This window comes from Heptranchias perlo, chromosome 10 (genome assembly GCF_035084215.1).
Source record: "Heptranchias perlo isolate sHepPer1 chromosome 10, sHepPer1.hap1, whole genome shotgun sequence".
NCBI classification, from domain to species: domain Eukaryota; kingdom Metazoa; phylum Chordata; class Chondrichthyes; order Hexanchiformes; family Hexanchidae; genus Heptranchias; species Heptranchias perlo.
Genome location: NC_090334.1, coordinates 10,869,956 through 10,893,159, shown reverse-complemented (window position 1 = coordinate 10,893,159; position 23,204 = coordinate 10,869,956). Strand labels below are relative to the sequence as shown.

Sequence of the window (23,204 nt, the reverse complement as noted above, 5' to 3'; positions counted from 1 at the left end):
GCGACGATGAAGGAACGGCGATATATTTCCAAGTCGGGATGGTGTGTGACTTGGAGGGGAACGTGCAGGTGGTGTTGTTCCCATGTGCCTGCTGCCCTTGTCCTTCTAGGTGGTAGAGGTCGCGGGTTTGGGAGGTGCTGTCGAAGAAGCCTTGGCGAGTTGCTGCAGTGCATCCTGTGGATGGTACACACTGCAGCCACTGTGTGCCGGTGGTGAAGGGAGTGAATGTTTAGGGTGGTGGATGGGGTACCAATCAAGCGAGCTGCTTTGTCCTGGATGGTGTCGAGCTTCTTGAGTGTTGTTGGAGCTGCACTCATCCAAGCAAGTGGAGAGTATTCATCACACTCCTGACTTGTGCCTTGTAGATGGTGGAAAGGCTTTGGGGAGTCAGGAGGTGAGTCACTCGCCACAGAATACCCAGCCTCTGACCTGCTCTTGTAGCCACAGTATTTATGTGGCTGGTCCAGTTAAGTTTCTGGTCAATGGTGACCCCCCGGATGTTGATTATGGGGGATTCGGCAATGGTAATGCCGTTGAATGTCAAGGGGAGGTGGTTAGACTCTCTCTTGTTGGAGATAGTCATTGCCTGGCACTTGTCTGGTGCGTGGGTTCCTCTGAAATCCCACCAGTGCTACAGTGTTAGTCGGGCAAAACCCCAGAGGAAATTTTATGTATTATCCAATAAGTGGTGAGCTGCAGAACATTGAATTTACTCCACTGGAAGCTTCAAACCAATGCACTTGTGATGCTTATGACCTCAGTGTTCTCTCACTTCCAGAAGGGATCAGCTTCTTGCTGAATTAATCCAATGTTGATCAACTCCTTCAGAAATAGCTGGATAAATATCTGGTGAGGAATAGAATTGAAGATTGTAGGGCCAAACATTCACAGAGCTGGTCAAATCCTCTGTGGAAAAGAATGGATTCTGTGTTGGTGGGACCATGGAGATATTATCTGTGGCAAGCAACTGTCCAGGGTGGACTTGTCCAGATTGCAATATTTGAGGGGATGGTGGAGGCAGATTCAGTCATGGCCTTTGAAAGGGAACTGGATACGTACTTGAAAGGGAAAAATTTGCAGGGCTACGGGGAAAGGGCGGGTGAGTGTGACGAGCTGGGTTGTTGTTGCGTAGAGCCGGCACGGACTCGATGGGCCGAATGGCCTCCTTCCGTGCTGTAACCTTTCGATGATTCTATGATTGTCTGATATTTTTGTTCAATTAAAGGATTAAAGAAACTCTTCCATTCGATGTAATTTTCCCTCTGTTGGCTTCTTCAGGAGATTAAATTTGGGGACCAGTTCATGTTGAGTCCAAAGTGAACAAATTAATTTCATTGTCATGTGGTTGCAAGTAGAGCTCAGTGACGTTTGTTGATATGTTAATGGAGCACAATAAACACTGAGTCAAAGATCACACTTCTTCCATCTGCTACTGCAAGGCTGGTATGTTTATTTGCTTCAGTTCCTGTGCATGTGTGTACTGAGAATGGTTTGTACCTTTCAACAACAAGTTTCATTTATAGAGCACATTTAACGTGGTAGCATGTCCTGAGGAGCATCTCAGGAGTGTAATCAAAGGAGAAGAACTGGTACTGAAGATCACAACAGTGTGGGTGATGGAGGAGGGGGTACTGAAGATCAGGACAGTGTGGGTGATGGAGGAGCAGGTACTGAAGATCAGGACAGTGTGGGTGATGGAGGAGCAGGTACTGAAGATCAGGACAGTGTGGGTGATGGAGGAGCAGGTACTGAAGATCAGGACAGTGTGGGTGATGGAGGAGGGGGTACTGAAGATCAGGACAGTGTGGGTGATGGAGGAGGGGGTACTGAAGATCAGGACAGTGTGGGTGATGGAGGAGGGGGTACTGAAGATCAGGACAGTGTGGGTGATGGAGGAGCAGGTACTGAAGATCAGGACAGTGTGGGTGATGGAGGAGCAGGTACTGAAGATCAGGACAGTGTGGGTGATGGAGGAGCAGGTACTGAAGATCGGGATAGTGTGGGTGATGGAGGAGGGGGTACTGAAGATCAGGACAGTGTGGGTGATGGAGGAGCAGGTACTGAAGATCGGGACAGTGTGGGTGATGGAGGAGGGGGTACTGAAGATCAGGACAGTGTGGGTGATGGAGGAGCAGGTACTGAAGATCAGGACAGTGTGGGTGATGGAGGAGCAGGTACTGAATATCAGGACAGTGTGGGTGATGGAGGAGCAGGTACTGAAGATCAGGACAGTGTGGGTGATGGAGGAGGGGGTACTGAAGATCAGGACAGTGTGGGTGATGGAGGAGCAGGTACTGAAGATCAGGACAGTGTGGGTGATGGAGGAGCAGGTACTGAAGATCAGGACAGTGTGGGTGATGGAGGAGCAGGTACTGAAGATCAGGACTGTGTGGGTGATGGAGGAGCAGGTACTGAAGATCAGGACAGTGTGGGTGATGGAGGAGCAGGTACTGAAGATCAGGACAGTGTGGGTGATGGAGGAGCAGGTACTGAAGATCAGGACAGTGTGGGTGATGGAGGAGCAGGTACTGAAGATCAGGACAGTGTGGGTGATGGAGGAGGGGGTACTGAAGATCAGGACAGTGTGGGTGATGGAGGAGGGGGTACTGAAGATCAGGACAGTGTGGGTGATGGAGGAGCAGGTACTGAAGATCGGGACAGTGTGGGTGATGGAGGAGCAGGTACTGAAGATCAGGACAGTGTGGGTGATGGAGGAGCTGGTACTGTAGATCAGGACAGTGTGGGTGATGGAGGAGAGGGTACTGAAGATCAGGACTGTGTGCGTGATGGAGGAGCAGGTACTGAAGATCAGGACAGTGTGGGTGATGGAGGAGCAGGTACTGACGATTGGGACAGTGTGGGTGATGGAGGAGGGGGTACTGAAGATCAGGACAGTGTGCGTGATGGAGGAGCAGGTACTGAAGATCGGGACAGTGTGGGTGATGGAGGAGCAGGTACTGACGATTGGGACAGTGTGGGTGATGGAGGAGGGGGTACTGAAGATCAGGACAGTGTGGGTGATGGAGGAGCAGGTACTGAAGATCAGGACAGTGTGGGTGATGGAGGAGGGGGTACTGAAGATCAGGACAGTGTGGGTGATGGAGGAGCAGGTACTGAAGATCAGGACAGTGTGGGTGATGGAGGAGCAGGTACTGAAGATCAGGACAGTGTGGGTGATGGAGGAGCAGGTACTGAAGATCAGGACAGTGTGGGTGATGGAGGAGCAGGTACTGAAGATCAGGACATTGTGGGTGATGGAGGAGCAGGTACTGAAGATCAGGACAGTGTGGGTGATGGAGGAGCAGGTACTGAAGATCAGGACAGTGTGGGTGATGGAGGAGGGGGTACTGAAGATCAGGACAGTGTGGGTGATGGAGGAGCAGGTACTGAAGATCAGGACAGTGTGGGTGATGGAGGAGGGGGTACTGAAGATCAGGACAGTGTGGGTGATGGAGGAGCAGGTACTGAAGATCAGGACAGTGTGGGTGATGGAGGAGCAGGTACTGAAGATCAGGACAGTGTGGGTGATGGAGGAGGGGGTACTGAAGATCAGGACAGTGTGGGTGATGGAGGAGGGGGTACTGAAGATCAGGACAGTGTGGGTGATGGAGGAGCAGGTACTGAAGATCAGGACAGTGTGGGTGATGGAGGAGGGGGTACTGAAGATCAGGACAGTGTGGGTGATGGAGGAGGGGGTACTGAAGATCAGGACAGTGTGGGTGATGGAGGAGGGGGTACTGAAGATCAGGACAGTGTGGGTGATGGAGGAGCAGGTACTGAAGATCAGGACAGTGTGGGTGATGGAGGAGGGGGTACTGAAGATCAGGACAGTGTGGGTGATGGAGGAGCAGGTACTGAAGATCAGGACAGTGTGGGTGATGGAGGAGCAGGTACTGAAGATCGGGACAGTGTGGGTGATGGAGGAGGGGGTACTGACGATCACAACAGTGAGGGTGATGGAGGAGGGGGTACTGACGATCGGGACAGTGTGGGTGATGGAGGAGGGGGTACTGACGATCACAACAGTGTGGGTGATGGAGGAGGGGGTACTGAAGATCAGGACAGTGTGGGTGATGGAGGAGGGGGTACTGAAGATCAGGACAGTGTGGGTGATGGAGGAGGGGGTACTGAAGATCGGGACAGTGTGGGTGATGGAGGAGCAGGTACTGAAGATCAGGACAGTGTGGGTGGTGGAGGAGCAGGTACTGACGATCGGGACAGTGTGGGTGATGGAGGAGGGGGTACTGACGATCGGGACAGTGTGGGTGGTGGAGGAGGGGGTACTGACGATCGGGACAGTGTGGGTGATGGAGGAGCAGGTACTGAAGATCAGGACAGTGTGGGTGGTGGAGGAGCAGGTACTGAAGATCAGGACAGTGTGGGTGATGGAGGAGGGGGTACTGAAGATCAGGACAGTGTGGGTGGTGGAGGAGGGGGTACTGACGATCGGGACAGTGTGGGTGGTGGAGGAGGGGGTACTGACGATCGGGACAGTGTGGGTGATGGAGGAGCAGGTACTGAAGATCAGGACAGTGTGGGTGATGGAGGAGGGGGTACTGAAGATCAGGACAGTGTGGGTGGTGGAGGAGGGGGTACTGAAGATCAGGACAGTGTGGGTGGTGGAGGAGGGGGTACTGAAGATCAGGACAGTGTGGGTGGTGGAGGAGCAGGTACTGAAGATCAGGACAGTGTGGGTGATGGAGGAGCAGGTACTGACGATCGGGACAGTGTGGGTGATGGAGGAGGGGGTACTGAAGATCAGGACAGTGTGGGTGATGGAGGAGCAGGTACTGAAGATCAGGACAGTGTGGGTGATGGAGGAGCAGGTACTGAAGATCAGGACAGTGTGGGTGATGGAGGAGGGGGTACTGAAGATCAGGACAGTGTGGGTGATGGAGGAGGGGGTACTGACGATCGGGACAGTGTGGGTGATGGAGGAGGGGGTACTGACGATCGGGACAGTGTGCGTGATGGAGGAGCAGGTACTGACGATCGGGACAGTGTGGGTGATGGAGGAGGGGGTACTGAAGATCAGGACAGTGTGGGTGATGGAGGAGGGGGTACTGAAGATCAGGACAGTGTGGGTGATGGAGGAGGGGGTACTGACGATCGGGACAGTGTGCGTGATGGAGGAGGGGGTACTGAAGATCAGGACAGTGTGGGTGATGGAGGAGGGGGTACTGACGATCGGGACAGTGTGCGTGATGGAGGAGGGGGTACTGAAGATCGGGACAGTGTGGGTGATGGAGGAGGGGGTACTGAAGATCAGGACAGTGTGGGTGATGGAGGAGGGGGTACTGACGATCGGGACAGTGTGGGTGATGGAGGAGGGGGTACTGACGATCGGGACAGTGTGGGTGATGGAGGAGCAGGTACTGAAGATCAGGACAGTGTGGGTGATGGAGGAGGGGGTACTGAAGATCAGGACAGTGTGGGTGATGGAGGAGCAGGTACTGAAGATCAGGACAGTGTGGGTGATGGAGGAGGGGGTACTGACGATCGGGACAGTGTGGGTGATGGAGGAGGGGGTACTGACGATCGGGACAGTGTGGGTGATGGAGGAGCAGGTACTGAAGATCAGGACAGTGTGGGTGATGGAGGAGGGGGTACTGACGATCGGGACAGTGTGGGTGATGGAGGAGGGGGTACTGAAGATCAGGACAGTGTGGGTGATGGAGGAGGGGGTACTGAAGATCGGGACAGTGTAGGTGATGGAGGAGGGGGTACTGAAGATCAGGACAGTGTGGGTGATGGAGGAGGGGGTACTGACGATCGGGACAGTGTGGGTGATGGAGGAGGGGGTACTGACGATCGGGACAGTGTGGGTGATGGAGGAGCTGGTACTGAAGATCGGGACAGTGTAGGTGATGGAGGAGGGGGTACTGAAGATCAGGACAGTGTGGGTGATGGAGGAGGGGGTACTGACGATCAGGACAGTGTGGGTGATGGAGGAGCAGGTACTGAAGATCAGGACAGTGTGGGTGATGGAGGAGGGGGTATTGACGATCAGGACAGTGTGGGTGATGGAGGAGGGGGTACTGACGATCGGGACAGTGTGGGTGATGGAGGAGGGGGTACTGACGATCGGGACAGTGTGCGTGATGGAGGAGGGGGTACTGAAGATCGGGACAGTGTGGGTGATGGAGGAGGGGGTACTGACGATCAGGACAGTGTGCGTGATGGAGGAGGGGGTACTGAAGATCGGGACAGTGTGGGTGATGGAGGAGGGGGTACTGACGATCGGGACAGTGTGCGTGATGGAGGAGGGGGTACTGAAGATCGGGACAGTGTGGGTGATGGAGGAGGGGGTACTGACGATCGGGACAGTGTGGGTGATGGAGGAGGGGGTACTGAAGATCAGGACAGTGTGGGTGATGGAGGAGGGGGTACTGAAGATCGGGACAGTGTGGGTGATGGAGGAGCAGGTACTGAAGATCAGGACAGTGTGGGTGATGGAGGAGCAGGTACTGAAGATCAGGACAGTGTGGGTGATGGAGGAGCAGGTACTGAAGATCAGGACAGTGTGGGTGATGGAGGAGGGGGTACTGACGATCGGGACAGTGTGGGTGATGGAGGAGGGGGTACTGAAGATCGGGACAGTGTGTGTGATGGAGGAGGGGGTACTGAAGATCGGGACAGTGTGGGTGATGGAGGAGGGGGTACTGACGATCAGGACAGTGTGCGTGATGGAGGAGCAGGTACTGAAGATCAGGACAGTGTGGGTGATGGAGGAGGGGGTACTGAAGATCAGGACAGTGTGGGTGATGGAGGAGGGGGTACTGACGATCAAGACAGTGTGGGTGATGGAGGAGGGGGTACTGAAGATCAGGACAGTGTGGGTGATGGAGGAGCAGGTACTGAAGATCAGGACAGTGTGGGTGATGGAGGAGCTGGTACTGAAGATCAGGACAGTGTGGGTGATGGAGGAGGGGGTACTGAAGATCGGGACAGTGTGTGTGATGGAGGAGCAGGTACTGAAGATCAGGACAGTGTGGGTGATGGAGGAGCAGGTACTGAAGATCAGGACAGTGTGGGTGATGGAGGAGGGGGTACTGACGATCGGGACAGTGTGGGTGATGGAGGAGCAGGTACTGAAGATCAGGACAGTGTGGGTGATGGAGGAGGGGGTACTGAAGATCAGGACAGTGTGGGTGATGGAGGAGCAGGTACTGAAGATCAGGACACTGTGGGTGATGGAGGAGCAGGTACTGAAGATCAGGACAGTGTGGGTGATGGAGGAGCAGGTACTGAAGATCAGGACAGTGTGGGTGATGGAGGAGCAGGTACTGAAGATCAGGACACTGTGGGTGATGGAGGAGCAGGTACTGAAGATCAGGACACTGTGGGTGATGGAGGAGCAGGTACTGAAGATCGGGACAGTGTGGGTGATGGGGGAGGGGGTACTGACGATCGGGACAGTGTGGGTGATGGAGGAGCAGGTACTGAAGATCAGGACAGTGTGGGTGATGGAGGAGCAGGTACTGAAGATCAGGACAGTGTGGGTGATGGAGGAGGGGGTACTGAAGATCAGGACAGTGTGGTTGATGGAGGAGCAGGTACTGAAGATCAGGACACTGTGGGTGATGGAGGAGCAGGTACTGACGATCGGGACAGTGTGGGTGATGGAGGAGGGGGTACTGAAGATCGGGACAGTGTGGGTGATGGAGGAGCAGGTACTGAAGATCGGGACAGTGTGGGTGATGGAGGAGGGGGTACTGAAGATCAGGACATTGTGGGTGATGGAGGAGCAGGTACTGAAGATCAGGACAGTGTGGGTGATGGAGGAGCAGGTACTGAAGATCAGGACAGTGTGGGTGATGGAGGAGCAGGTACTGAAGATCAGGACAGTGTGGGTGATGGAGGAGCAGGTACTGAAGATCAGGACAGTGTGGGTGATGGAGGAGGGGGTACTGAAGATCAGGACAGTGTGGTTGATGGAGGAGCAGGTACTGAAGATCAGGACACTGTGGGTGATGGAGGAGCAGGTACTGACGATCGGGACAGTGTGGGTGATGGAGGAGGGGGTACTGAAGATCGGGACAGTGTGGGTGATGGAGGAGGGGGTACTGAAGATCGGGACAGTGTGGGTGATGGAGGAGCAGGTACTGAAGATCGGGACAGTGTGGGTGATGGAGGAGGGGGTACTGAAGATCAGGACATTGTGGGTGATGGAGGAGCAGGTACTGAAGATCAGGACAGTGTGGGTGATGGAGGAGCAGGTACTGAAGATCGGGACAGTGTGGGTGATGGAGGAGGGGGTACTGAAGATCAGGACAGTGTGGGTGATGGAGGAGCAGGTACTGAAGATCAGGACAGTGTGGGTGATGGAGGAGCAGGTACTGAAGATCAGGACAGTGTGGGTGATGGAGGAGCAGGTACTGAAGATCAGGACAGTGTGGGTGATGGAGGAGCAGGTACTGAAGATCAGGACAGTGTGGGTGATGGAGGAGGGGGTACTGACGATCGGGACAGTGTGGGTGATGGAGGAGCTGGTACTGAAGATCAGGACAGTGTGCGTGATGGAGGAGGGGGTACTGAAGATCAGGACAGTGTGGGTGGTGGAGGAGCAGGTACTGATGATCGGGACAGTGTGGGTGATGGAGGAGCAGGTACTGAAGATCAGGACAGTGTGGGTGATGGAGGAGCAGGTACTGAAGATCAGGACAGTGTGGGTGATGGAGGAGGGGGTACTGACGATCGGGACAGTGTGGGTGATGGAGGAGCAGGTACTGAAGATCAGGACAGTGTGGGTGATGGAGGAGCAGGTACTGAAGATCGGGACAGTGTGGGTGATGGAGGAGCAGGTACTGAAGATCAGGACAGTGTGGGTGATGGAGGAGCAGGTACTGAAGATCAGGACAGTGTGGGTGATGGAGGAGCAGGTACTGAAGATCAGGACAGTGTGGGTGATGGAGGAGGGGGTACTGACGATCGGGACAGTGTGGGTGATGGAGGAGCAGGTACTGAAGATCAGGACAGTGTGGGTGATGGAGGAGCAGGTACTGAAGATCAGGACAGTGTGGGTGATGGAGGAGGGGGTACTGAAGATCAGGACAGTGTGGGTGATGGAGGAGCAGGTACTGAAGATCAGGACAGTGTGGGTGATGGAGGAGGGGGTACTGAAGATCAGGACAGTGTGGGTGATGGAGGAGGGGGTACTGAAGATCAGGACAGTGTGGGTGATGGAGGAGCAGGTACTGAAGATCAGGACAGTGTGGGTGATGGAGGAGCAGGTACTGAAGATCAGGACAGTGTGGGTGATGGAGGAGGGGGTACTGAAGATCAGGACAGTGTGGGTGATGGAGGAGGGGGTACTGAAGATCAGGACAGTGTGGGTGATGGAGGAGCAGGTACTGAAGATCAGGACAGTGTGGGTGATGGAGGAGCAGGTACTGAAGATCAGGACAGTGTGGGTGATGGAGGAGGGGGTACTGAAGATCAGGACAGTGTGGGTGATGGAGGAGGGGGTACTGAAGATCAGGACATTGTGGGTGATGGAGGAGGGGGTACTGACGATCGGGACAGTGTGGGTGATGGAGGAGGGGGTACTGACGATCGGGACAGTGTGGGTGATGGAGGAGGGGGTACTGACGATCAGGACAGTGTGGGTGATGGAGGAGGGGGTACTGACGATCAGGACAGTGTGGGTGATGGAGGAGGGGGTACTGACGATCAGGACAGTGTGGGTGATGGAGGAGGGGGTACTGAAGATCAGGACAGTGTGGGTGATGGAGGAGGGGGTACTGAAGATCAGGACAGTGTGGGTGATGGAGGAGGGGGTACTGAAGATCAGGACAGTGTGGGTGATGGAGGAGGGGGTACTGAAGATCAGGACAGTGTGGGTGATGGAGGAGGGGGTACTGAAGATCGGGACAGTGTGGGTGATGGAGGAGGGGGTACTGAAGATCGGGACAGTGTGGGTGATGGAGGAGCAGGTACTGAAGATCAGGACAGTGTGGGTGATGGAGGAGGGGGTACTGAAGATCGGGACAGTGTGGGTGATGGAGGAGCAGGTACTGACGATCGGGACAGTGTGGGTGATGGAGGAGGGGGTACTGAAGATCAGGACAGTGTGGGTGATGGAGGAGCAGGTACTGAAGATCAGGACAGTGTGGGTGATGGAGGAGGGGGTACTGAAGATCAGGACAGTGTGGGTGATGGAGGAGGGGGTACTGTAGATCAGGACAGTGTGGGTGATGGAGGAGGGGGTACTGAAGATCAGGACAGTGTGGGTGATGGAAGAGGGGGTACTGAAGATCAGGACAGTGTGGGTGATGGGGGAGGGGGTACTGAAGATCGGGACAGTGTGGGTGATGGAGGAGCAGGTACTGAAGATCAGGACAGTGTGGGTGATGGAGGAGGGGGTACTGAAGATCGGGACAGTGTGGGTGATGGAGGAGGGGGTACTGAAGATCAGGACAGTGTGGGTGATGGAGGAGCAGGTACTGAAGATCAGGACAGTGTGGGTGATGGAGGAGCAGGTACTGAAGATCAGGACAGTGTGGGTGATGGAGGAGCAGGTACTGAAGATCAGGACAGTGTGGGTGATGGAGGAGGGGGTACTGAAGATCGGGACAGTGTGTGTGATGGAGGAGGGGGTACTGAAGATCGGGACAGTGTGGGTGATGGAGGAGCAGGTACTGAAGATCAGGACAGTGTGGGTGATGGAGGAGCAGGTACTGAAGATCAGGACAGTGTGGGTGATGGAGGAGGGGGTACTGAAGATCGGGACAGTGTGGGTGATGGAGGAGGGGGTACTGAAGATCAGGACAGTGTGGGTGATGGAGGAGGGGGTACTGAAGATCAGGACAGTGTGGGTGATGGAGGAGCAGGTACTGAAGATCAGGACAGTGTGGGTGATGGAGGAGGGGGTACTGAAGATCGGGACAGTGTGGGTGATGGAGGAGGGGGTACTGACGATCAGGACAGTGTGGGTGATGGAGGAGCAGGTACTGAAGATCAGGACAGTGTGGGTGATGGAGGAGCAGGTACTGAAGATCAGGACAGTGTGGGTGATGGAGGAGCAGGTACTGAAGATCAGGACAGTGTGGGTGATGGAGGAGCAGGTACTGAAGATCAGGACAGTGTGGGTGATGGAGGAGGGGGTACTGAAGATCGGGACAGTGTGGGTGATGGAGGAGGGGGTACTGACGATCGGGACAGTGTGGGTGATGGAGGAGGGGGTACTGACGATCAGGACAGTGTGGGTGATGGAGGAGGGGGTACTGAAGATCAGGACAGTGTGGGTGATGGAGGAGGGGGTACTGAAGATCAGGACAGTGTGGGTGATGGAGGAGGGGGTACTGAAGATCAGGACAGTGTGGGTGATGGAGGAGGGGGTACTGACGATCAGGACAGTGTGGGTGATGGAGGAGGGGGTACTGAAGATCAGGACAGTGTGGGTGATGGAGGAGGGGGTACTGAAGATCAGGACAGTGTGGGTGATGGAGGAGGGGGTACTGAAGATCAGGACAGTGTGGGTGATGGAGGAGGGGGTACTGAAGATCAGGACAGTGTGGGTGATGGAGGAGGGGGTACTGACGATCAGGACAGTGTGGGTGATGGAGGAGCAGGTACTGAAGATCAGGACAGTGTGGGTGATGGAGGAGGGGGTACTGACGATCGGGACAGTGTGGGTGATGGAGGAGGGGGTACTGACGATCGGGACAGTGTGGGTGATGGAGGAGGGGGTACTGACGATCGGGACAGTGTGGGTGATGGAGGAGGGGGTACTGACGATCAGGACAGTGTGGGTGATGGAGGAGGGGGTACTGAAGATCGGGACAGTGTGGATGATGGAGGAGGGGGTACTGAAGATCGGGACAGTGTGGGTGATGGAGGAGCAGGTACTGAAGATCAGGACAGTGTGGGTGATGGAGGAGGGGGTACTGAAGATCAGGACAGTGTGGGTGATGGAGGAGGGGGTACTGAAGATCAGGACAGTGTGGGTGATGGAGGAGGGGGTACTGAAGATCAGGACAGTGTGGGTGATGGAGGAGCAGGTACTGAAGATCAGGACAGTGTGGGTGATGGAGGAGGGGGTACTGAAGATCGGGACAGTGTGGGTGATGGAGGAGGGGGTACTGAAGATCAGGACAGTGTGGGTGATGGAGGAGGGGGTACTGAAGATCAGGACAGTGTGGGTGATGGAGGAGCAGGTACTGAAGATCAGGACAGTGTGGGTGATGGAGGAGGGGGTACTGAAGATCAGGACAGTGTGGGTGATGGAGGAGGGGGTACTGACGATCAGGACAGTGTGGGTGATGGAGGAGGGGGTACTGAAGATCGGGACAGTGTGGGTGATGGAGGAGCAGGTACTGAAGATCAGGACAGTGTGGGTGATGGAGGAGGGGGTACTGACGATCAGGACAGTGTGCGTGATGGAGGAGGGGGTACTGAAGATCAGGACAGTGTGGGTGATGGAGGAGGGGGTACTGACGATCAGGACAGTGTGGGTGATGGAGGAGGGGGTACTGATGATCGGGACAGTGTGGGTGATGGAGGAGCAGGTACTGAAGATCAGGACAGTGTGGGTGATGGAGGAGGGGGTACTGGAGTGTAGCACAGTGATGATAATGAACTACAGCAGTCATATACCACAGATGAGTCAAGGTGCAAATCTGAGCACTTTCTGCTCAAAATAGTAGTGTGGAGATGGGTGACTACTCAGTGTTTCTTCATAGATTGGCTTGGATATCAGGGTGTTGCCATGGTTTCTGTTGGATGTTCAGTGGTTTACAAATGTAGGGCAGGAGAGGATGGGATTGGGAGATTTCACAGTAAACATAAACCTTTAACTTTGCCTGTGTGCACACATCTAAATGTACAAGGCGCCTCCTGTTCCTTTTAGTATATGCTGGCTGTGAATATTCTGTCATTTGACTGTAATTTAACAGATTGTGTGTTCTCTCTCTCTCTCTCTCTCTTTCTAGGTTGATGTTCCCACCAAAGTCGGCACTGGTTCCAATGCCAGTGTATCCTTTGAGGAGACTTTTCCTGTCCCGCCGTACAGCCACACGATCAGAGGACTGAGTCCGTTCACTTCCTGCGGTGTTCGGCTCAGATGCAGTAACGAGGTCGGCCGTTCGGAGTTCACTGAGTGGACATACTTTCAGACACCTGAAGCAGGTGAAGTGATCCACCATCACGTGTAATGATAGAAAACGACGGCTCATCTGGGCATGCAGCCTCTCCAACCTGAGCTCATTGCGCTGTTAGTTGAAGCTGCTTCATTAGTTGAGTTGAACCAGTGAGTCCCTTGTGTGTGTGTGTGCAATATCCTCCCAATGGTTATATTATTAAAGAAAGAACTTGCATTTATATAGCACCTTTCACAACCTCAGGACGTCCCAAAGAGCTTTACAGCCAATGAAGTACTTTTGAAGTGTAGTCACTGTTGTAATGTAGGAAACGGGGCAGCCAATTTGTACACAGCAAGCTCCCACAAACAGCAATGTGTAATGATCAGATAATCTGTTTTAGTGATGTTGGTTGAGGAATAAACATTGGCCAGGACACCGAGGAGCACTCCCCTGCTCTTCTTCGAAATAGTACCATGGGATCGTTTATGTCCACCTGAGAGGGCAGACGGGGCCTCGGTTTAACGTCCCATCCGAAAAACAGCACCTCCGACTGTGCAGCACTCCCTTAGTACTGCACTGGGAGTGTCAGCCTAGATTTGGTGCTCGAGTCTCTGGAGTGGGACTTGAACCCACGACCTTCTGACTCAGAGGCGACCCACTGAGCCACGATTGACAGCTATCTGGTAAATATGTTGGGGTAGATCTCGACTTCTTACGATAGTGTAAAATGGGCTGCCGACTTGCTATCACCTGTCTTACACTATCACACAAAGTCAATATCTATTCCAATGAGTTGGAAGTAGGGTCATCGTTGACAATTGTGCCCAAATGACCCTTTCCAGGCATGTTGGCTTGTTCTCACTATATTGTTCCATTGCAATAATCTATTGGTCTGAAAACTTCTATTTGTTGGAACTCGAACCTGTTAGTAAATCTATACTGTTCTCGTGCTGCAGTATCACTTACAGACAGCAGGAATGAGGCAATTGGAGCACCTGGGTCTGTCCATCTGGGAGGTTGGGGGGAATTATTGGGGCAGGTTTAGCAGGTTATAGATTTTTGTCTGGTGAGGATATTAAGGGTTGTGGAACCAAGGCGGGTGGATGGAGTTGGGATACAGATCAGCCATGATCTAATTGATTGGCGGAACAGGCTCGAGGGGCTGAATGGCCTACTCCTGTTCCTATGGGTATAGTTTATGCATCTTGTGCTATTGCAATGTCTGAAGCCATTCTCCTGGAGGCTCTTGAGAACTCGGATAATTTTCGGGGTTAGGAATCCATCTCGCAACACTTTACTCAGTCACCTCTATCCTCAGGATAACTGGTGTAGGGGAATAATGGGAAGTATCACAGCAGAGAAACTGAACATCCAGCTAATCCCATGGATAACTTGCCAGAATGCTCTGGAAATGACAGACAACGGAAGCCACAAAGTATGTATCCTAACTGTGGGAATCGTCAGTACAACTGGAAACTATACACTCTGCATCCTGACTCCAGGAATAGTTATGGGGATAAAACCCATGGAGTCCCAGGGGTGGAAACTATGGAATTTCAATCCTGAGACTGGAAATGGACTGAGGGTTGAACCAGTGGAGTGTGTATCCCATATCTGGGAACGGACAGGGAATAGAATCTATGCTGTCAGTGTCCTGACTCTGGGAATGGACAGGGATTAGAATCCATGCTGTCAGTGTCCTGACTCTGGGAATGGACAGGGATTAGAATCCATGCTGTCAGTGTCCTGACTCTGGGAATGGACAGGGATTAGAATCCATGCTGTCAGTGTCCTGACTCTGGGAATGGACAGGGATTAGAATCCATGCTGTCAGTGTCCTGACTCTGGGAATGGACAGAGATGCTGGATTGCATGGAGTGTTATTCACAGTGTGGTCAAGAGCACTGGAAGCACATGGTCTGTATCGTGACGGCATGGTCTCAGCACCATAGAAGATTAATTATGGGAAAGGAGTTATGGAAAGAAAATGGGGATAAACCTTGGGCGAATCCAATAAAGTGGAATATTTTTGTGATGTCTTCATGTACAAAAGTGATGGTCAGATCCCAGAGTTAGGGTACGTCATTATAGCTGTACCACTGCCAGTGTCATAGCTATGGCATCAGAGCTATGCCAGTATTGGAGTTGTGGCACCATACAGGTACGGTAAGGGTATGGTAGTGGTTATGTTACTGGACTAGTAATCCAGAGGCCTGGACTAGTAATCTAGAGACGAGTTCAAATCCCGCCACGGCAGCTGGGGAATTTAAATTCAGTTAATTAAATAAAATCTGGAATAAAATACTAGTATCAGTAATGGTGGCCAGGAAACTACCGGATTGTCATAGAAACCCATCTGGTTCACTAATGCCCTTTAGGGAAGGAAACCTGCTGTCCTTACCCGGTCTGGCCTATATGTGTCTCCAGTCCCACAGCAATGTGGTTGATTCTGAAATGGCCTAGCAAGCCACTCAGTTATACAATCCCGCTACAAAAAGACCTGAGAGCACCTTCACCACATGGACTGCAGCGGTTCAAGAAGGCTCAAGGGCAATTAGGGATGGGCAATAAATGCCGGCCTCACCAGCGACGCCCACATCCCATGAACGAATAAAAAAAAGGTCTTAGTGTCTGATCATGAAAATGGGACCACATCTATATCAGAGATCATACGGGGACATACCGCCCATGCACATGGGTCAGTACCTGGGTACTGCGGTGCATTGGCATGATACGTGTATGCCACTGTCTGTATGGGGAGTGGGTAGTGGTGTGCGTCAGGCCTAGTTCTGGGGTTGGTGGGTTGGTTGGGAACCATTTCTCAGGAGCTGGTGTTGAATCACAGCAGAGACGGGAACCTGGAAAGCCCCGGGGAAGAAATGGAGCCTCGTGCCGATACCAAACTGGCCGCCCAATGGGGCATGCTGTGCAGTGTTACCCAGACGTGTGGAGGTTGTATCTTATAGTGTTGGAGGTGGCCTCACTCCAATAACACGTGGTCTGTTTCTGTCATAGCTCCGAGTGCACCACCAAGGAATGTGACGTACTTCTACAATGAATCATCATTGGTGATATGGTGGTACGATGTGGCAGCATGGGATGTACATGGCATTCTCCTTGGATACATAGTGGAGTGGAGCTGGCAGGAGAAAAAAAAGGTGTCGGTTTCTACATACGTCCCTCCATAATAATATATTAAAAGTATTGTGACTGTGCACATTTCCTGTCGTCACACTTACTTCCTGTGTCACACCCCCGGACAATGCCTGGTAAACAAAATGACCAACACTTGCCTTTCAGGGCACCCACCATAGGTGGTGCTGTGGCCCCACTCTATTATACCTTTAACCGTCATTGGTTGCAGCTGATCATGTGACATGGCCCGCCCAGCTCCCAGTTCCATTGCCCTGGAAGGTCTAAGCCGAGCAGTTCTCTCCAGAAACGTATTTAGGGTCTCCCCAAGCCCCCCCACCCCTCCCCACACACCTTTTTGAAGGCTCCTTGTCCTTTCAAAGGCCTGTTTCTTTCTGCCTTTTGACTTTCCTATACCTGCCCCATTTGTGGCTTTGTTTTTCTCTCTCTCTGCCAATCCTGCTCTTCCAACCTCCCTCCATTTGCTTCTTGATTTTATTCCCAATCCCAGTCTTTTCTCCAAACCCCATTACGTACCTTTTATGATTATTTTGCAGTCTCTTTTGAGAAAAGTACGATTGCCCATTTTTCTTTCTCACTGTCTTTATTTTTCTCTGAAACTCTGTTCTCCAAAGTTCTTTTTTGGAGGCCTCTTTCTCATAGATGCTTTTTTAAAAAAAAATTCTCTTCCCAAAGCCTTTACTCTTCACGCACCAACTCAAAATCAGACTAAGTTTCTCCACACACCCATACTCCTAACCTCTGCAAACCCCTCCCCTCTCCGAATATTCAGCACCTGGCTGCTTTGTCCAACCCTCAACATCTCACCACCCTCCCCATAATCACTACAGCCCAATTACCAACCAGCTCCAAACATCCTCTGTACTTCCCTGACCAATACTCACAACCCCTCACTTCCCCAACCCACTTAATTATTCCCACACCTCTACGAGCCACATTATCTCAATACTCTAAGGAGAGTCGCACCAAATCCACTTGCTAAGAAAAACCCTATCATCTGACTTACCGTGAACAATCCCAATCCCAAACTAATCTATTAAAAGGTCCGTATATAGCACGTACTCCCGTTAAAGGTCACACTTTGATTGCCTCAAGGCTGCTCCCTAGTGCCAGAGCTCCAACTTACGAGGAAAGATTGAAGAAACTTGGGCTTTTTAACCTTGAAGGGAGATGTCCTTACAGATATGGTTTGGAACAAATTAAATGCAGAAGATTACTTCAGAGTAAATGGCATGAATAGGACCAGGGTGGCGGGGGGCACACAGATCCAGGCAAGTAAGAGGCTAGTTTAAGACTGATGTCAGGAAGCTCGTCCTCACACAGACTGATCAATAATACATGGAAAGGACTCCCCTCCCCCTCCCCCTTCCCCCCCCCCCCCCCACTTATAAGAAGGAGCCAACTCATTGGAACTGTTAATGTGTCAAGGATGCTGGCTCCCAGTGGGATATAAAACTACTCTTTAGATCTGGCGCAGTCTGAGGGGATGAAAGTTTCCCTTCTGAGCTGACTGTAATAGACTGAGTCTGAAACAGTCTCCATCTAGTTCCTTGTGTGAGTGGGCAGACAACATAAAGCTGCCCATAATTTGGCATTGATAATACTACACTGCTAGTCTCCTCAGAGAGATAGTTAGGATGGCTGATTTGTCAGTAAAACCTCTCATTCGTTTGGTAGTGGCATTTTTTTTTGATGGTGGGGTGGAGGCTGTGCTGCTGGGATAAATTAAAGGACATGTAATCCGTACATGTACATGATCTGGGAGTGATTTGAGGAGATAGTATAGTCAGAGCTTCACTCTGCATCTATTCTGTGCTGAGCCTGACCTGGAAGTGCTGGAGGGGACAGTTTTAAAGGTGGTCCAGTGTGTGCTATGCCTGACCAGTGGATGCTTGATAGGACAGACAGATTTAGAAGGAGCGTAACTCTGAATCTAATCCATACAAAACCAAACCTTGGTGCATTTGTTTGAGCATAAAACTATCCTCACTTTCAACTAATCTGTACCCTGTACCATTTCCAATCCAGTCTGCATTTAATGTATGTCCTCCCATCAGTAATCTTCTTTTCAATCCAGTCTGTGTTTAACACCTATCTTCCCATCACTCGGTGTTGAATAATAATTGCGATTTTAAAAAACAAACTACCTGTGTTTGAAATCCACAGGCAGTCAGTAAAATAAAAGCCCACCGATTCTGAAGGTGCTAAATTAATCTCTCACCATTCAGATCGAAAGTCCCATTCCAAACATTAACTAACTTTCCTCTCACACATGCTGACCAGAAATGCTATGCATTTCCAGCACTTACTGTTTCTATCTCCAGTACCAAGCCTTGATTGAACAATTTGCCTGTGGTAGGAGCACACAAAGAGAAGCTGAATTAATTTCAGCGCAGACCACAAATAAGAGACCCTTTGAGAAGGGAAAAGGCCGCCGAGCTTTGAGAATAATACGAATACAGTCTCCAAGGAGACTGTGAAATGTGCTGGGCAGTCATGTGAGGCATTGTCGTGTGTTATCATTATACACTGTAGCAGTACACTGTGTTGCACATGGAATTCATTTCAGATTAGATGTGTCAGAGTTGCCCACGAACCTTTCATGGCACGTTTACAAAGGGTGTGATTGCATCTTTGCCGTAGAATAATGAGAGGCTTTGTGTTGCTTTGCAGGAGATCACAGTCGACGTGGGAAGCCGTGCTGTTCTACACCCTTTCAATCCCTCTGAGAAGCATTCAATTCGAGTGTGCGCGCTGACTGCTGCGGGCAGGGGCCCATGGAGTGCACCGGTGCTACTGTTAGCTCAGGAGCCAGGTGAATGAGTCTTCTGTCTCAGGGTCGGATGAGCCTGCAAGATACACACTACAACTTCTTAATGTTTAACCAGCCAACATAGACCAGTTAGGAGTTGTCACCGAGGAATTAATGTTTAGTTTCTCATCCTTCCCCACTTGTAGAATCATACAGCACAGGAGGAGGCCATTCGACCCATCGTGCCTGTACCGGCTCTTTGAAAGAGCTCTCCAATTAGTCCCACTCCCCCGCTCTTTCCCCATAGCCCTGCAAATTTTTCCTTTTCAAGTATTTATCCAGTTCCCATTTGAAAGTTACTATTGAATCTGCTTCCACCACCCTTTCAGGCAGTGCATTCCAGATCATCACAACTCGCTGTGTAAATAAAATTCTCCTCATCTCCTGTCCGGTTCTTTTGCCAATTATCTTAAATCTGTGTCCTCTGGTTACCGACCCACCTGTTTTTCCCGATCTACTCCATTAAAACCTCTCCTAATTTTGAACACCTCTATTAAATCTCCCCTTAACCTTCTCTGCTCTAAGGAGAACAATCCCAGCTTCTCTTGTCTCGCCACATAACTGAAGTCCCTCATCCCTGGCATTATTCGAGTAAATCTCCTTTGCACCCTCTCTAAGGCCTAAAGTGCGGTGCCCAGAATTGGGCACAATACTCCAGCTGAGGCTTGACCAGTGATTTATTAAGGTTCAGCATAACTTCCTTGCTTTGTACTCTATTATCCCTCCCCCTCCTCTTCTGAAGGCAGTGTTGGGATATAGTTCCATGGTTGCCTACAACCCTGTGGTACCTCATGTAAGTGACCACTCTCTGTGAGCACAGCCGAGCAGCGCAGGCTATTCCACCATGGGATGCATCGCAGCTCTGCCAATCTGGTCCTAACTTTATGTCCATGCACACTGAGACTTTGCAGCAGTGGGGTGGGGGGGGAGGCAGTGCAGAGTGGACAGGGAGCAGACCCTGCCTGATTGATTTCCACCCCACCCTCCCGGCCTCCCAGTCTACAGCACAGAGCTAATGTAGCGCAATAATGCTGCTTTGGGTGACTCAGCACATGCTGGGGATCAAACATGGCCCTTCCTAATCTGTAGGCTCAATACTCCACCATGTGCTACACTTATCTACTGGAACACGTCTCTTATTTATCGTACGTTTAGTGATGTTTGTTGTGGAATAATCAGTAATATTTTAATCTAAATACTGAATTGCAGCTTGGAGTGTTAATAACTGTAAAACACCAAGTCATAATATTCCTAAATGTGAGGTACAGACTGGAATCTAATCGAGGGGATCAGATGGTTTATATATAGAATAATGGATACCTGGGAGTGAGTTACAGGCTGGAATCTAATCGAGGGATTCAGATGGTTTATATATAGAATAATGGATACCCGGGAGTGAGTTACAGGCTGGAATCTAATCGAGGGGAACAGATAGTTTATATATAGAATAATGGATACCCGGGAGTGAGTTACAGACTGGAATCTAATCGAGGGGATCAGATGGTTTATATATAGAATAATGGATACCCGGGAGTGAGTTACAGACTGGAATCTAATCGAGGGGTTCAGATGGTTTATATATAGAATAATGGATACCTGGGAGTGAGTTACAGGCTGGAATCTAATCGAGGGGTTCAGATGGTTTATATATAGAATAATGGATACCTGGGAGTGAGTTACAGACTGGAATCTAATCGAGGGGTTCAGATGGTTTATATATAGAATAATGGATACCCGGGAGTGAGTTCCAGGCTGGAATCTAATCGAGGGGTTCAGATGGTTTATATATACAATAATGGATACCTGGGAGTGAGTTACAGGCTGGAATCTAATCGAGGGGTTCAGATAGTTTATATATAGAATAATGGATACCTGGGAGTGAGTTTGATTTGAATCCCGCCAAACTAATATGTTGAAAGTCTCCTCTCTGTTAACTATAAGGATCCATTATAAAATAAATCTGGGCTAGCCTCAACCCAGTTCCCAGTCGACACCGGCCGTCAGAGGGAACCTGCTCCACCATTTGGCACGAACTTGCAATCTTGCTTCGAAAAGCCTTTGGGCAGCTCGTGTGAGAAATGGAAATGTGGCATTCCTGCTGAAATGCTTTGTTGGGCTAATGTCGAGGGAGTTTTCCGATATGGAAATGTTCAACGCTAACATTATGCGGATTTGAAAAAAGTGAAGTTCCGTCCGAGCACTGACTTTAGGTTGGCGAGCACAAAATCTCCTTTTTGTGAAGAGAAATTGGTGACAATGTTTTTAAAAGGGAGGTTGGGATGTTGTTGAGATGTGAGGTGCATGTACATCTCAGCTTGAACCCTACAGGAGCAGCGTTTCACCGAGATGGGGATAGACATTTCTCGGCTTCTCACATTGACTCTTCTCTGAGTGTTTGCTCTGCATGTGGTCTGAGCTCATTCACAGCTCACCTGAAATAGAAGCAGGAGGGAATTTGAGGCATTTATGAAATTATATTCTGCACATGCAATGTGACTTTATCACTGATGCTCATTGCTGCGTACCCTTTAATCTACCCTTTAACCTGCTGCTTGTCAGGAATTTCATGGGACATCTCCCCACCTGTCTTCCTTTTCCTTATCCCTCACTGCTCTCTGTTTCCTTGTCTCTCTGCTTCTGTCTGTATCTTTCTCTCTCTCTCAGCCTCTCAGTGTGTCTGTGCGAGTGTTTCTCTCTCCCCCTTTTTGTGTGTGTGTTTCTCTCTCTCTCTCTCTCTCTGTGTTTCTCTCTCTCCCTATCTCTGTGTTTCTCTCTCTCCCTATCTCTGTGCGTGTTTCTCTCTCTCCCTATCTCTGTGTTTCTCTCCCTCCCTATCTGTGTGTTTCTCTCTCTCTCTCTCTCTGGTATTTCTCTCTCTCTCTCCCTATCTCTGTGTTTCTCTCTCTCCCTATCTCTGTGTGTTTCTCTCTCTCCCTATCTCTGTGTTTCTCTCTCTCCCTATCTCTGTGTGTGTTTCTCTCTCTCTCTCCCTATCTCTGTGTGTTTCTCTCTCTCTCCCTATCTCTGTGTGTTTCTTTCTCTCTCTCCCTATCTCTGTGTGTGTTTCTCTCTCTCTCCCTATCTCTGTGTGTTTCTCTCTCTCTCTCCCTATCTCTGTGTGTGTTTCTCTCTCTCTCTCCCTATCTCTGTGTGTGTTTCTCTCTCTCTCTCCCTATCTCTGTGTTTCTCTCTCTCTCCCTATCTCTGTGTGTGTTTCTCTCTCTCTCCCTATCTCTGTGTGTGTTTCTCTCTCTCTCTCCCTATCTCTGTGTGTGTTTCTCTCTCTCACTCCCTATCTCTGTGTGTGTTTCTCTCTCTCACTCCCTATCTCTGTGTGTGTTTCTCTCTCTCTCTCCCTATCTCTGTGTGTTTCTCTCTCTCTCTCCCTATCTCTGTGTGTGTTTCTCTCTCTCTCCCTATCTCTGTGTGTGTTTCTCTCTCTCTCCCTATCTCTGTGTGTTTCTCTCTCTTTCCCTATCTCTGTGTGTTTCTCTCTCTCTCTCCCTATCTCTGTGTGTGTTTCTCTCTCTCTCCCTATCTCTGTGTGTTTCTCTCTCTTTCCCTATCTCTGTGTGTTTCTCTCTCTCTCCCTATCTCTGTGTGTGTTTCTCTCTCTCTCCCTATCTCTCTGTGTGTTTCTCTCTCTCTCCCTATCTCTGTGTGTTTCTCTCTCTCTCTCCCTATCTCTGTGTGTTTCTCTCTCTCTCCCTATCTCTATGTGTGTGTTTCTCTCTCTCCCTATCTCTCTGTGTGTTTCTCTCTCTCTCCCTATCTCTGTGTGTTTCTCTCTCTCTCCCTGTCTCTGTGTGTTTCTCTCTCTCTCCCTATCTCTGTGTGTTTCTCTCTCTCTCTCCCTATCTCTGTGTGTTTCTCTCTCTCTCTCCCTATCTCTGTGTGTGTTTCTCTCTCTCTCCCTATCTCTCTGTGTGTTTCTCTCTCTCTCCCTATCTCTGTGTGTTTCTCTCTCTCTCCCTATCTCTGTGTGTTTCTCTCTCTCTCCCTATCTCTGTGTGTTTCTCTCTCTCTCTCCCTATCTCTGTGTGTGTTTCTCTCTCCCTATCTCTGTGTGTTTCTCTCTCTCTCCCTATCTCTGTGTGTTTCTCTCTCTCTCCCTATCTCTGTGTGTTTCTCTCTCTCTCTCCCTATCTCTGTGTGTG

General features: G+C 50.9%; 1 protein-coding gene across 1 annotated transcript in view; it reads left to right on the top strand.

The window, feature by feature from the left end:
• Positions 1–23,204, top strand: part of tyro3 (TYRO3 protein tyrosine kinase) — a 168,981-nt gene that overhangs the window by 83,480 nt on the left and 62,297 nt on the right. The window contains exons 7-9 of the mRNA XM_067991213.1: positions 12,933–13,128; positions 16,098–16,240; positions 18,909–19,050. Of these exons, the coding sequence (XP_067847314.1) occupies positions 12,933–13,128; positions 16,098–16,240; positions 18,909–19,050 (481 nt within the window). The remainder of the gene's footprint in view (positions 1–12,932; positions 13,129–16,097; positions 16,241–18,908; positions 19,051–23,204) is intronic.